We start from the raw sequence: 13287 nt of genomic DNA on the forward strand, positions 1-13287 counted from the left end.
AGTCTGGTGCCTTCTCTTCTACACAGGAGTCTGTATACGTGTATGTGGCATACGGACTTAATTAAGCTAATATGTTGGAATATGTCGGATATTAGCTTTTAGTTAAGTTTACTTTTGACCATTAAACCCTTTTAAAAATCCTCTTGGCTGGGCACAGTGGCTCATGCCTGTAATCCCAGCAGTTTGGGAGGCCGAGGAGGGTGGATCACGAGGTTAGGAGTTCATGACCAGCCTGGTCAAGATGGTGAAACCCCGTCTCTACTAAAAATACAAAAATTAGCCAGGTGCAGTGGCTAGTGTCTGTAGTCCCAACTACTCGGGAGGCTGAGGCAGAAGAATGGTGTGAACCTGGGTGGCAGAGGTTGCAGTGAGCTGAGATCGCACCACTGCACTCCAGCGGGCAACACAGTGAGACTCCGTCTCAATAAAAAAAAAAAATTCCTTTTAAATCTTTAAATCTCACTACCTTATTTCAGCTGGGACAAACTGCTCATATTTCAAAAGTAACACAAATTTCAAACCAGAAACGGTGTAGGAAGCAAACCTGGGCTGTCCTGGTGGAAAAATGGCCGAGTCTACCCACTGCACTGCAGCGTGAGGTGATGGCACTTACTCTCCGCGGCTTGGCTGGAGAAAGGTGGCCTTGTTACGTAAATAAAGCCCATCAGGTGGTCAAAATCGCTTTTTCCCTTTTTCTGGCTTTTTATTTTTCCTTTTTCCCAGCTGTGGGAATTCAGTTAATTCAGAGGCCTTGTTTCCCACAATTTGTAAATTTCCTTCAGATCTGACCAAGTCTAACAGAGTTCGTCAAATCCAATGGGAAAAAGACTGAAACAGCAAAAATAGCAAACACAGAAACAAATAAACAAAAAGCAGTTAAGCAAAACAAACAATCCCACAATTTACACATTTACTGAGCATACTAATAGTAAGAAATTAAGACCAGCCAGTTGTTCTTGTTAGCTGTAGTCATTAAGGACTTCCAAGACAGAATCCCAATTCAGCTACTTACCTAGGAACGGGGCCCAGGCTTTAGACCGCTCTCTACCATCCTGGAATCAGGAAAAACTCGAGTTGTTTCCGAGCTGAAACTCCAGGGAACTCTCCTGCTCCTCATGATTACGGAAGCAGGAAAACTCGCCTTCTTTGTTGGAAGCAAGTGAAACACCAGAAAAGGAAAAGGCGTTGTACGCAAAATAAACCTTAGACCTCAACCAAGTTTCGGGAGATCAGAGATTCTCTGGAGGGTGGCGGGGCTCCCAATCTCAGCCAATTGTCCTATTGTCCTGAGCAATAAAGAAAGCCCAAACTGGTCCTAAGCACCAGTGGAAACTCTGTCAAAGGGCGGGGCCACCTCCACTCTTGAGTCCCTGCATGGTCGCCAACTTGTTAAGCCAACAAGTATGTGAGACAGATCTCAGTCACCTTAGAGGTTTATTTGGCCAAGGTTAAGGATGTGTGCATGAGAGCCAAGTCTGTACCTTCCTCCAAAGATGATGCTGAGGGCTTCAGTATTTAAAGGGGAAAGGGGCTGGAGGGGAAGGAGGGAGGGCATGGTACATCCTTGAATCCACGTGTCACAAGACAAAAGGAGTCAATTATTTGTCTCGTGCTCAGTAAATTGGCACTTCACCCACTTTTTGATGGAGTTGGTGAAGGATATGAACAGACACTTCTCAAAAGAAGACATTTATGCAGCCAACAGACACATGAAAAAATGGTCATCATCACTGGCCATCAGAGAAATGCAAATCAAAACCACAATGAGATACCATCTCACACCAGTTAGAATGGCAATCACTAAAAAATCAGGAAACAACAGGTGCTGGAGAGGATGTGGAGAAACAGGAATACTTTTACACTGTTGGTGGGATTGTAAACTAGTTCAACCATTGTGGAAGACAGTGTGGCGATTCCTCAAGGATCTAGAACTAGAAATACCATTTGACCCAGCCATCCCATTACTGGGTATACACCCAAAGGATTATAAGTCATGCTGCTATAAAGACACATGCACATATATGTTTATTGCAGCACTATTCACAATAGCGAAGACTGTGTGTGTGTATGTACACTACACAATGGCAGTGCTGGTTTACCACTATTAGTTTTTGAGATGGAGTCTCGCTCTGTCACCCAGGCTGGAGTGCAGTGGCGTCTTCTTGGCTCACTACAACCTCCGCCTCCCGGGTTCAAGAGATTCTCCTGCCTCAGCCTCCCAAGCAGCTGGGATTACAGGCTCCCACCACCACGCCCGGCTAATTTTTGTATTATTAGTAGAGACGGGGTTTCTCCATGTCAGAACCAACCCAAATGCCCATCAGTGATAGACGGGATTAAGAAAACGTGGCACACATACACCATGGAATACTATGCAGTCAGAAAAAAGGATGAGTTCGTGTCCTTTGTAGGGACATGGATGACGCTGGAAACCATCATTGTCAGCAGACTAGCGCAAGGACAGAAAACCAAACACTGCATGTTCTCCCTCGTAGGTGGGAACTGAACAATGAGATCACTTGGACACAGGAAGGGGAACATCACACACCGGGGCCTGTTGTGGGGTATGGGGAGGGGGGAGGGATAGCACTGGGAGAAACACCTAACGTAAATGACGTAAATGACGAGTTGATGGGTGCAGCACACCAACATGGCACATGTATACATCTGTAACAAACCTGCACGTTGTACACATGTACCGTAGAACTTAAAGTCTTAAAAAAAAACACTGGCACTTCACACCACATGAACAGAGAGTACCTTTCTCTGTGGAGAAACTTTGTTGTTTGTAGCTCTCTGCTTAGGGACAACAAGGAGGCTGTTTCTTGCGTGACCCACCTTTCAACTTACTTTTTTCTTGCGGCGGAGTGAAATTAGCGTCGCAGGTTTTGACTGGCCTTTCCCAACTCCTAAGGCTCTGTGGATGTGTGTACATACTACACAGGCCTGTACAGATGAGAAACTGCATGTGTGTGGCAGGCAGCAGGCTCCTTCTGCCTGCACCTGAGAAGTCCGTGTCCAGGACTCTCTGCAGCCACTGAAACAAGCCAGCGGGAGACTGCACGGAAAGCTTGTTGGCCAGACTGGAAACTAATAAAGCGAGCACACTGTCACTAAATGCATCAGGCTTCCAGACAGGGCAGAGCCTTCTCAACACAGGGGGATGTCTAGCCTGAGCCGAGGGTTGCTGGAGAGGCCGCAGCCACCTGATAACTTGTCTCGTCCCATTGTACTCAGGTCCCTTCCACCATCAGGAGCCCTCATCTGTGGGCCAGAAAGACAGGACAGCGCTGGCAAGGCCACTTCCAAAGTCTCAGTGCTATGGCTATCCCATGCCCCCAGCACACATTCCACATTCTTCTTTAGGGCCTTTTAATAAGCGGAGTCAGATTAGTGTCAAGCAAGGAGCCCTGGGGCCTGTTAGTCGACTTTGTACCTCTTTGTTCCGGAACATTACATCTTAACGTTTAGCTCTTAGAATCTGACCTTTTCCTCAGGTTTGGGGGCATCTTATTCACTATAACTTCCAAGTATTCACATCGCCTCCTTCTGAAACAAAGGCAAGTGTTTTAACTGTCCACCGCGAACCAGAATGTAAGATGCCATCTGCTGTCCATCACTCTGCACAGACAGCCACTTCCAACATGAACATACTAATTTATTCATTTATCACCACAAAGCTCGCTCTCTGAGCCACTCACTCTTGCCTCGACCGAGCTGTAAGCAGCTTTGGGGAAGGAAGGACCAAACGGCACTGGAGAAGGGGCCGCAGCTTCTCCAAGGTGGGGTGGCCCTGGTGCACCCTTCCCGAGAGCACTGGAGAAGGGGGTTTGTTTTCTCACAGGGTGGGGCAGCCCTGGTGCCACCCTCCCCGAGATCACTGGAGAAGGGGCCTCGGTTTCTCACAGGGTGGGGTGGCCCTGGTGCACCCTTCCCGAGAGCACTGGAGAAGGGGGTTTGTTTTCTCACAGGGTGGGGCAGCCCTGGTGCCACCCTCCCCAAGATCACTGGAGAAGGGGCCTTGGCTTCTCACAGGGTGGGGTGGCCCTTCCTGAGACGCCTATTGCAGGGAGTAACGAGTGCCATGCTAGGGCACTTGTTTATTCTTTGAGATGTGAACTGTAGGCGTCTGCTGTGCTGGGCTTCCTGTGCCGCCGGTAGGGGCCCCAGTCCTCCTGCTCCCAAATGGTTCTCTGCTGGTCACTCCCGCTGGAACTGCAGCTGATGAGCGTCTCATTTGACGCTCGCGTGATGATGATCTGTGGAACGACCACTTTCCTCCTGCTGGACTTTTGCTTTACATCAGGTTTCTCTAGAGGAAAAAACATCCAGGCATTTAGTAGATGTGTGGAAAGCTCCTTCCACCTCCTGCCACGTAAAGGAATTAGATGTATGGTCAGCAGAAGAAATGGGTGAGTCCAAAAGTGATCAAAACTGTCCATGAACATTCCAGGGCTTAATGGATTTGCAACTCAGCCAGGAGGGTTGCTGATGCTGGACACCCTTTTTCAGGGAAGAAACCAGGAGAAACACTTCCACCATCCGCGGCAGGATGGCGTCAGGGCGACCAGCGCCGGAAGGAGAGAGGGCACACGCCCAGGCAGGAGCCGCCTCCGAGCTCAAGGTTCAGAGACATCATTTTCACTTCAAAGCTTTCTAATTCTGGTAAAGCCCTCTGTACAGAACTTTATTCATTAGAATGTTCTAGAAATGGACATTTCTGATGTTGCTCCCATTTTCTTAAACCTGTTAAGGTTACAAGGAACGCCTGAGACCTGTGAAACTGCTGAGCCTGCCAAGCACTGCCAAGTACAAAGCAGAAGTGCTCCTTCGCCGGCTGCTCTCCTGGCCGGCCACCCGCCCCCTTCCTGGACTGTCACTGCTACGGACTTCTGGGAGAGCAGGGCGGAGCTCGCTCTCTCTGCACACATATGTGTGGTACAGGGTTAGAAGACTCACAGTCACCTTTTCACGGAAATGTAACTACAGTGGGTATGTTGTTCTACAGCTTTGTGGGGACACTTGATAGCTCACGAACCTGGATGAGAGGTAGGATGGACACCTGGCAATGGCAGTGCTGGTTTATTATTTTTTATTATTAGTTTTTGAGATGGAGTCTCGCCTCTGTCACCCAGGCTGGAGTGCAGTGGTGTGATTTCGGCTTACTGCAACCTCCGCCTCCTGGGTTCAAGTGATTCTCCTGCCTCAGCCTCCCGAGCAGCTGGGACTACAGGCTCCCGCCACCATGTCCAGGTAATTTTTGTATTATTAGTAGAGATGGGGTTTCTCCATGTTGGCTGGTCTCAAACTCCTGATCTCAGGTGATCCACCGCCTCAGCCTCCCAAAGTGCTGGGATTACAGGTGTGAGGCACCACGTCCGGCCGACAGTGCTGGCTTTTATCGTGTGCCTGTTCTGAGCCCTAGAACAGTGAAAAATGACACACGGCAGCTTCTGCTAGAGGTCTCTGACAACCCACATTTCACAGACAAAACTGAGGCACAGACAACCCAAGTCGCCTGCCCAAGGCTCGTCAGATGGGGTATTCAGGCCTCGGCCTCTCCCTTTGCCTGCGGTGCTGTGTTACAGAGCCTCATCTGTGTCAGCTGCCGAATGACCCACAGCTGCATTAAGCACTGAGAGATGTCCCTTTTTCTTTTTTTGAGAAAGGATCTTGGTCTGTGGCCCAGGCTGAAATGCAGTGGCATGATCATGGCTCACTAAAGCCTCAACTTCCTGGGCTCAAATGATCCTCCCACTTCAGCCTTCCAAGTAGCTGGGACTACCAGCATGCACCACCACACCCAGCTAATTTTAAAATTTTTTGTAGATTCAGGGTTTTGCCACGTTGCCCAGGCTGGTCCCAAACTCTCAGGCTCAAGTTATTCTCCCACCTCACCCTCCCAAAGTGCTGGGATTACAGCACCCATGAACAACTGTGCCAGCCCTTTTCTTCCATTTTTCGAGACAAGGTCTCACTCTGTAGCCCAGGAAGGAGTGCAGTGGCTATTTGTAGATGTGATCATAGCAAACTAGAGTCTTGACCTCCCAGGCCCAAGTGATCCTCCTACCTCAGCCTCCTGAGTAGCTGGGACCACAGATCTCACCTATGGGACCATATTATTCTCACACCACCATACCTGGCTCACTTTTTTTTCTTTTCAGTAGAGATGAGGTCACCTTGTGTTACCCAGGCTGGTCTCAAACTTTTGGACTTAAGGGATCCTCCTGCCTCAGTTTCCAAAGTGCTGAGATGACAGGTGTGAGCCACTGCACCCAGCCTATTTCCAATTTTTATCTTTTTCAGACAGCGCGACAGTGAACATTCTTGCATTTATGTGTTCATACTCTTTGGAGGGTTTATCTATTGGTAAATTACTAGAACTTCTGGATAAATGGGTATAATTCACTTCAAATTTTGGTAAATACTGTCAAACTTTTCCATAGAGACGACGTCAACTTACGTTTCCACAAAGAGACTATGAACTTAGAAAGGTGTTCCCTATTCCAAACTTATAAAAACATTTGCCTATTTTCCACTTTTTCTCTTTTTTTGGGGAGGGGGGGTCAGGGTCTCACTCCGGTGACCCAGGCAGTGAGGGCAGGGGCAGGCCACCTGGAGCAGCCACTGCAAAGGCACCAGCTACAGCAGACAAGGCGTGGCCAGGGCTGCGTGCTCCACAGATCCCACGGGAGACAGGAACAGGCAGGAGCCTCCCCTCCTGAGCTGATGCGGCCAGGGCCCAACCCAGCACAGCTATGGCCCTTGGCATCCCTGTGGTCTCAGGGCCAAGGAGGCACCCCCAACCCTGCAGGCTCAGAAGTGCCTGCTCCCACTGTCTGGCCTCTCCCCACTTCCACTGCCCACTGCAATTTCAGAGCAAAGTTGAGGCCAAGCCCAGGCACTGTCACGACCTGGCCAGGTGTACATGCACTCAAGGCAATGCTGACAAGCCAGCCCCCGCCGCCTCGATCCCCCTCCAGACTTCAGGTCCTGACGAGCATGGGGAGAAAGGTGAGGGGGACCTGAGGGCAGTTCAGCCTGAGCCTGCAGGCATCCCTCAGCACGAACAGCCTGGACACCATGGACAACATGATTCATGGCAGCAGGAGGCAGAAAGGCTCTTGGGCAGAAAGGAGCAGGGCCCCAGTGAAGCCCCACCTTCAAGCCAGGGACGGCCTGAAGCCTGGGGGCTGGACTTTCAGTTCTGGTGGAGTCTGTGGCCCAGAGTGAGAACTTACGGTGCTTTTGCTGGCCTATCCATGGCTGCCCATGGACCAGTCAGCACTTCCCCCCTTCTGAAGCCCATAAAAACCCTGGACTCAGCCAGACTCACAGAAGACATCAGAACGACCAGCTGCGGGGGAAGGAGCTACGCATTCTCCGTCTCCTGAGAACTGTTCTGTCGCTCAGTGAAGCTCCTGTCTGTCTTGCTCACCCTCCAATTGTCTGCATATCTCATTCTCCCTGGAGGCAGGACAAAAACGTGGGACCCACCAAATCGCGAGACTCAAAGAGCTGCTAATAAATGGGGCTGAAATGCACCCACCTGCCCCTGGCTTACCACGCGGCAGGTGACAAAGAGAACAGTTGTGGCCCTGTGGGGAGCCCAGGTCAGGGCTGTGACACCCTCTTTGGGGCTCCATCGTTGCTGGCATCTCCAATCTCCTGGGTGCCACTGCATTCCCCTCATCCAGATGAAGGCGCCCGGAGCAGAAGCCACATGTACATCTGGTCCAGCTGCAGCCTCGCACAGAGCCAGTACCTGTGCTAGCACCTGCAGCTGCCCAACCCAGGCCCCTGCCTGGCTGTGCACAGCGGCTGGACCCCACACTTGCTCCCCCACACACCGCTCACTGTTGTCTACCTGGCTCGCCATTTGCAGGTGTGGGATCTGGACTAGGAGTGTGAGCTGAGTGCAGTCTGCTGGCTGAGTGGACAGTACAAGCCCAGCAGGTGTGAGCAAAACCCAGGCAGAAGTGCTGCGGTCACAGAGGTTTCTGGCTAGTAAAGTGACACCCTAAGGCTCCCGTGACAGCAGCAGGTGGTGGCATGACCAAGACTCAACAAAGCCCCAACCACCCAGACTCAAGTGATCCTCCCACCTCATTTAAAATTTTTGTTTTGGGCCGGGCACGGTGGTTCACGCCTGTAATCCCAGGACTTTGAGAGGCCGAGGTGGTAGGATCACGAGGGCAGGAGATCAAGACCATCCTGGCTAACACGGTGAAACCCCGTCTCTACTAAAAATACAAAAACAAATAAGCCAGGTGTGATGGCAGGCGCCTGTAGTCCCAGCTACTCGGGAGGCTGAGGCAGGAGAATGGCGTGAACCCGGCAGGCAGAGCTTGCAGTGAGCCGAGATCGCAACACTGCACTCCAGCCTGGGCGACAGAGCGAGGCTCCGTCTCAAAAAAAAAAAAAAAAAAGAAATGGAATCGTACAGCACGTGACCTTCTGCAACTGGCTTTTTTCACTCAGCATGATATTATTTAATAGCTCATAGAAGTGTTCCATTTCTCTTCTTATTCAAAATTTTCTAGCAATTAAGCATACTCTACCTTCATAAAAATGTTACAGGCCAGGCGCAGTGGCTCAAATCTGTAATACTGGCACTTTGGGAGGCCGAGGAGGGCGGATAATAAGGTCAGGAGTTTGAGACCAGCCTGTCCAATATGGTGAAACCCCATCTCTACTGAAAATACAAAAATTAGCCAGCCGTGGTGGCGGGTGCCTTAAGCTGAGGTAGAAGAATTGCTTGAACCGGGGAGGCGGAAGTCTCAAAACAAACAAACAAACAAAGTTGCAAAAGTGTTTAAACGAGCCGGGCGCGGTGGCCCACGCCTGTGATCCCAGCACTTTGGGAGGCTGAGGCAGGTGGATCAGCTGAAGGCAAGAGTTTAAGGCCAGCCTGGCCAATGTGACGAAAGCCCATCTCTACTAAAAACACAAAAAAAAATTTAGCTGGGGATGGTGGCAGGCGCCTGCAATCCCAGTTACTTGGGAGGCTGAGGCAGGAGAATCTCTTGAACTTGGGAGGCAGAGGCTACAGTGAGCTGAGAGCCAAGATCGCGCCAATGCACTCCAGCCTAGGCAACAAGAGTAAAACTCCATCTCCAAAAAAAAAGAAAAAAGAAAGTGTTCAAACACGCAAGAAAATAGAATATTTTCTATTGCACCTAAGCAGCGCTCAGCCTCAATCAGTATTTTGTTGTCTTGTTCTTTCTTCATTTTTTTCCTATCTTTTTTTTTGAGATGGAGTCTCGCTCCATTGCCCAGGGACGATCTTGGCTCACTGCAACCTCCGCCTCCTGGGTTCAAGTGATTCTCCTGCCTCAGCCTCCAAACTAGCTGGAATTACAGGTGCACACCACCATGCCCAGCTAATTTTTTTGTATTTTTTGTAGAGACGGGGTTTTGCCATGTGGGCCAGGCTGGTCACGAACTCCTGACCTCAAGTGATCCACCCTTCTCGGCCTCCCACAGTGCTAGGGTTACAGCATGAGCTGCCGCGCCCAGCGTCCTGAGTATCTTTAAGTAATTTCAGACATGATTTTACCCATAAATGTTGCAGTATACCTCCTTATCAGATAGGGATTGTGTTTTAGCATAACTACAATAGCACTGCCACATCGAAGCAAATTCACACTGACTCATCCCCAAATACCCAATCTGACTGTCTCAGGAGTGACTGAGCCCAGGTTCTAGGTCTCTCAGGTTTCCTTCTAACATTTCCTTCCTTTTTTCCCCAGTTCTTTATTTGTGGTAGAATTTCCAACACTGTGGAATAAGCTGACTATAAATCTGTGATGTGTTAGACCTCTGTATGTTTGTGAATTTTATAACGCAAAAATTTAAGCATATATAGCAGTAGTTATGATAACAGTATAACGTATCTGTATTGGTCCGTTTTCATGCTGCTAATAAAGACATACCAGAGACTGAATAATTTATTCAGGAAAAAGGTTGAATAGACTTACAGTTCCACGTGGCTGGGGGGCCTCACAATCACGGCGGAAGGCGAGAAGAGCAAGCGCTTACGCCGGAAACTCCCGTTTTTAAAACCATCGAATCTCGTGAGACTCATTCACTACCACGAGAACAGCATGGGAAAGACCTGCCCCCATGATTCAACCCCTTCCCACCCAGTTCTTCCCACGTGTGGGAATTCAAAAAGAGATTTGGGTGAGGACACAGCCAAGCCATATCAGTATCCCCACAGCTGCCACAGTGATTACCTCAGGCCAAACTGTCTCCCCATCAGGGCCCTTCTGTTCTGGTCACTGCTGCTCCATAGTCATCTACCCCAAGCCTCAGCAGCTTAAAATAACTACTTGCTTTTCTCTGGATTTTATGGGTTCAGGACAGGTTTGGCAGGACAGGTATCACCTGTGGGTGTCCGGGCAGCTGCAGGCATCTAAAGACTCGCTGAGATGTCCAGGGCGGCTCTTGGGGCTGGACACTGATGCTGGCTCCCCGTGGGGTGCACGCCCCAAGCTGAGACGACTCCAGAATCACTGCTGGCTTGTTCACTCATAAGTCTGGCTCCTGGGTAGGAAGGGCTTAGGGACCAGGACTGCTAACTGCACTGCTTCCCAGGCTCAGATTCAGGTTAAACCACTTCCGTGACCCTCCAAAGGCCCCTTGCGTTCAGCTGTGGTCGACTCCCATTCCTGCCCAGCAACCACTCATCTGCTTCTCTCTGCAATGTGTTCGTCTTTTCTGGTCATTTCATGTAAAGGGAATTGCAGTATGAGTGGTCTTTCCTCTGGCTTTTCTCACTTAGCGTCCCACCTTCAGGATCCTTCACGGTGTGGCAAAGGAGTCAGCAGCCTGCTCCTCACTGTTGCGCAGCCCGTTGCATGGAGAGCGTGTACACTTCATCTTCTCTCCTGAACTCTGTCCTCACTCTTGCTCTGTTGTTTTCCCCTCATGTCCACCTTCCTCCCACACCCTCTGGTGTGACAGACACTGCTGGGGCCTTTCCAACAGGCGGTCCTCCTTCCCCCACTTCCGTGGCTGGTAGAGGTCCTGCCCACTGCTGTGCTTCACAGCTCCCTCCAGCCCCTGGGGAATCTGCACTGTTGAGTGTGTCCTAGAGAGGCTGGGCAGGCGAAGCCTTCCTGGGAAAGGTGTCCTTGCTAATATAAAGCAAGGAGCAATGCCTTTGAAGTAGACGCAGTCCTGCCTGCGTGTGGGGGCTGTACACTCATTGGGGGCTGTGGACACTCAGAGTGGTCAGGAAGAGACATGCAAAGCCCTTGATGTCACGGCTGTGCTAACAAGCCAACCTGGAAGCTCTGCGTCTGGCCCTTCATTTGTGAGACGTTAAATCCCTGTGTTAAAACTGTGTTTACTTAGCTTTTCTGTAACTTTCAGCTAAAAGCACCCTGACAGGTAGCATCTTCCAAACCACCACCCTAAGGTGGTGCTATTCCTGCAGACTTCCATCCTCTAGTGACAGGTTCCAAAGTTGGGAATTCAAATCCAAGCCTTTCTTCCAAGTCCAAGGCCCAGAGCCTCCTACTTCCAGCCCTTGATCCCACAAGCCTATCTGAACCAGTCCAGACCCAGCTCCTCTGCCTAGCAGGCCAGTCATTCCCGACACTTTTTCTGACCCGAGTGGTTCATTCTTTTTTTTTTTTTTTTTGAGACAGTCTCACTCTATAGCCCAGGCTGGAGTACAGTGGTGCGATCTCGCTCACTGCTACCTCCGCCTTCCAGGTCTCGGTTCAAGCAATTCTCCTGCCTCAGCCTCCTGAGTAGCTGCGATTACAGGCAGATGCCACCATGCCCAGCTAATTTTTGTATTTTTAGTAGAGATGGGGTTTCACCATGTTGGCCAGGCTGGTCTTGAACTCCTGACCTCAAGTGATCCACCCACCTCGGCCTCCCAAAGTGCTGGGATTACAGACGTGAGCCACCGTGCCCCGCCGAGTGGTTCATTCTTGTGATGAAACTGAAACACTTCCTCCTGGCACAGGCCCCCAATCTCCTCAGATGACAGGCTCTGCGGGCTCTGCCTGCTTGACCCTTCTGAAATTCGTACTGCAAGGCCTCGCTGGCTCCCACTGGGCCAACAGCAACGGGTCTCTGATGGGGCCACCTCCCCTGGGAACTTGCTTCCCTGTTGGTAGGCACAGACCCCATCATGCCACCCTCGTTTTTTATTTTTAAATATTTGTTTTTTGTAGAGACAGAGTCTCACTATGTTGCCCAAGCTGGTCTTGAACTTCTGGGGTCAAAAGATCCTCCTGCCTCGGTCCGCCGAGTAGCTGGGACGACAGGTGTGAACCACTGCGCCAGGCAGCATCTCCGTTGTTTAAACTATTTAACACTTCCAGTTCCATGTGGTAAAACTGATGGAAAATTTTGTATTCTAGCTTCTTCCTACTGTTAGGGCCTCATCTTCCCCACACACACCCAAAGGTCTGGTCACACTAGGCTGTTATAAAAGACGCCTTTGTCGCACCCAGGTTCTACTCTGTCACCCTCCACAATGTGCTTGTGCCAGCAGCCCTCGGAGAACTACACTCCAGCCTGGGACGGCCTCCCAAGGCTCTGTTCCAGTGTGCGGAGGCTGAGGGATTCTCGGTGGCACCAAGATACCCAGCCCTCCAGGAGAACCTCAGGTGAGACACACGCACACTGCTTCAGCCCCTCGACCACCTGGTACATACTTATCACTCGGGAACTGACCTACATTTTCATTAAACTTATGTTTTCAACCAAGAATTCCGGGTATTTACCTCCTACATAAAGTTCCTAAAACAAACCGGTTTCAACTTTACGGCGCGTGCCTGCTACTAGTGTCCATCCGGTGAGGTCTTAGAAGTAGGCTCCTCACCCCAGCCCCAGATCCTCCAAGCCGCTGACCTCGCTTCGCTCCCTCCCGCCGTCTCCTACCTTCCAGCGAAGCTGCCGGCAACAGGTGCTTGGCTGTCCCGGCCCCCGGGTGGAGGCTGTCCACAGGCTTCTCCGACTCCCTGTCTGCCTGCCTGGGTTCCTGGGAATGCTTCTCCATCAACTTATCCTTAGGTTTTGGAACCGAATAGGTGGATCCCTTCTTTTGCTCCTCACCTGAAATATATGGATCATCCGTTAGACCCGGGACTTACCGAATCCAGGGCAGGGGGTCCCATCGTCTTCAGTCGCCTGCTTGGGTCTAGAATAAGCTGGCTTCAAAGTCTCGAGTCTCTCCGTTTCCGTAACCGCCTCAGGCGGGAAGATACTTAAGGTGCCGTCCGTGGCGGACTCGGTGGCAGGAACGGTTCGCCCCGGGCCGAG

The 13287-nt window shown here is 50.8% G+C and overlaps 1 protein-coding gene across 1 annotated transcript; it reads right to left on the bottom strand.

Annotated features, from left to right (window-relative positions):
* Window positions 1-3637: 3637 nt before the first annotated feature.
* SPATA33 (spermatogenesis associated 33) lies at window positions 3638-13287 on the bottom strand. Its single transcript, XM_011927982.1, has 2 exons — window positions 12907-13287; window positions 3638-4312 (listed from the first exon to the last, which is right to left on the bottom strand). The coding sequence occupies exons 1-2, from the start codon at window positions 13022-13024 to the stop codon at window positions 4101-4103; spliced, it is 330 nt and encodes a 109-aa protein (XP_011783372.1). The 5' UTR covers window positions 13025-13287; the 3' UTR covers window positions 3638-4100.

Source organism: Colobus angolensis, unplaced genomic scaffold (assembly GCF_000951035.1).
Source record: "Colobus angolensis palliatus isolate OR3802 unplaced genomic scaffold, Cang.pa_1.0 Scaffold76, whole genome shotgun sequence".
In the NCBI taxonomy this organism is placed as follows: domain Eukaryota; kingdom Metazoa; phylum Chordata; class Mammalia; order Primates; family Cercopithecidae; genus Colobus; species Colobus angolensis.

Coding starts and splice junctions, on each gene's coding strand:
- SPATA33 (XM_011927982.1), bottom strand. CDS start 13,024: ATGGAGAAGCATTCCCAGGAACCCAGGCAGGCAGACAGGGAGTCGGAG. Junction 4,313..12,906: donor GCCGGCAGCTTCGCTGGAAG/GTAGGAGACGGC, acceptor TTTTTCCTCTAG/AGAAACCTGATGTAAAGCAA.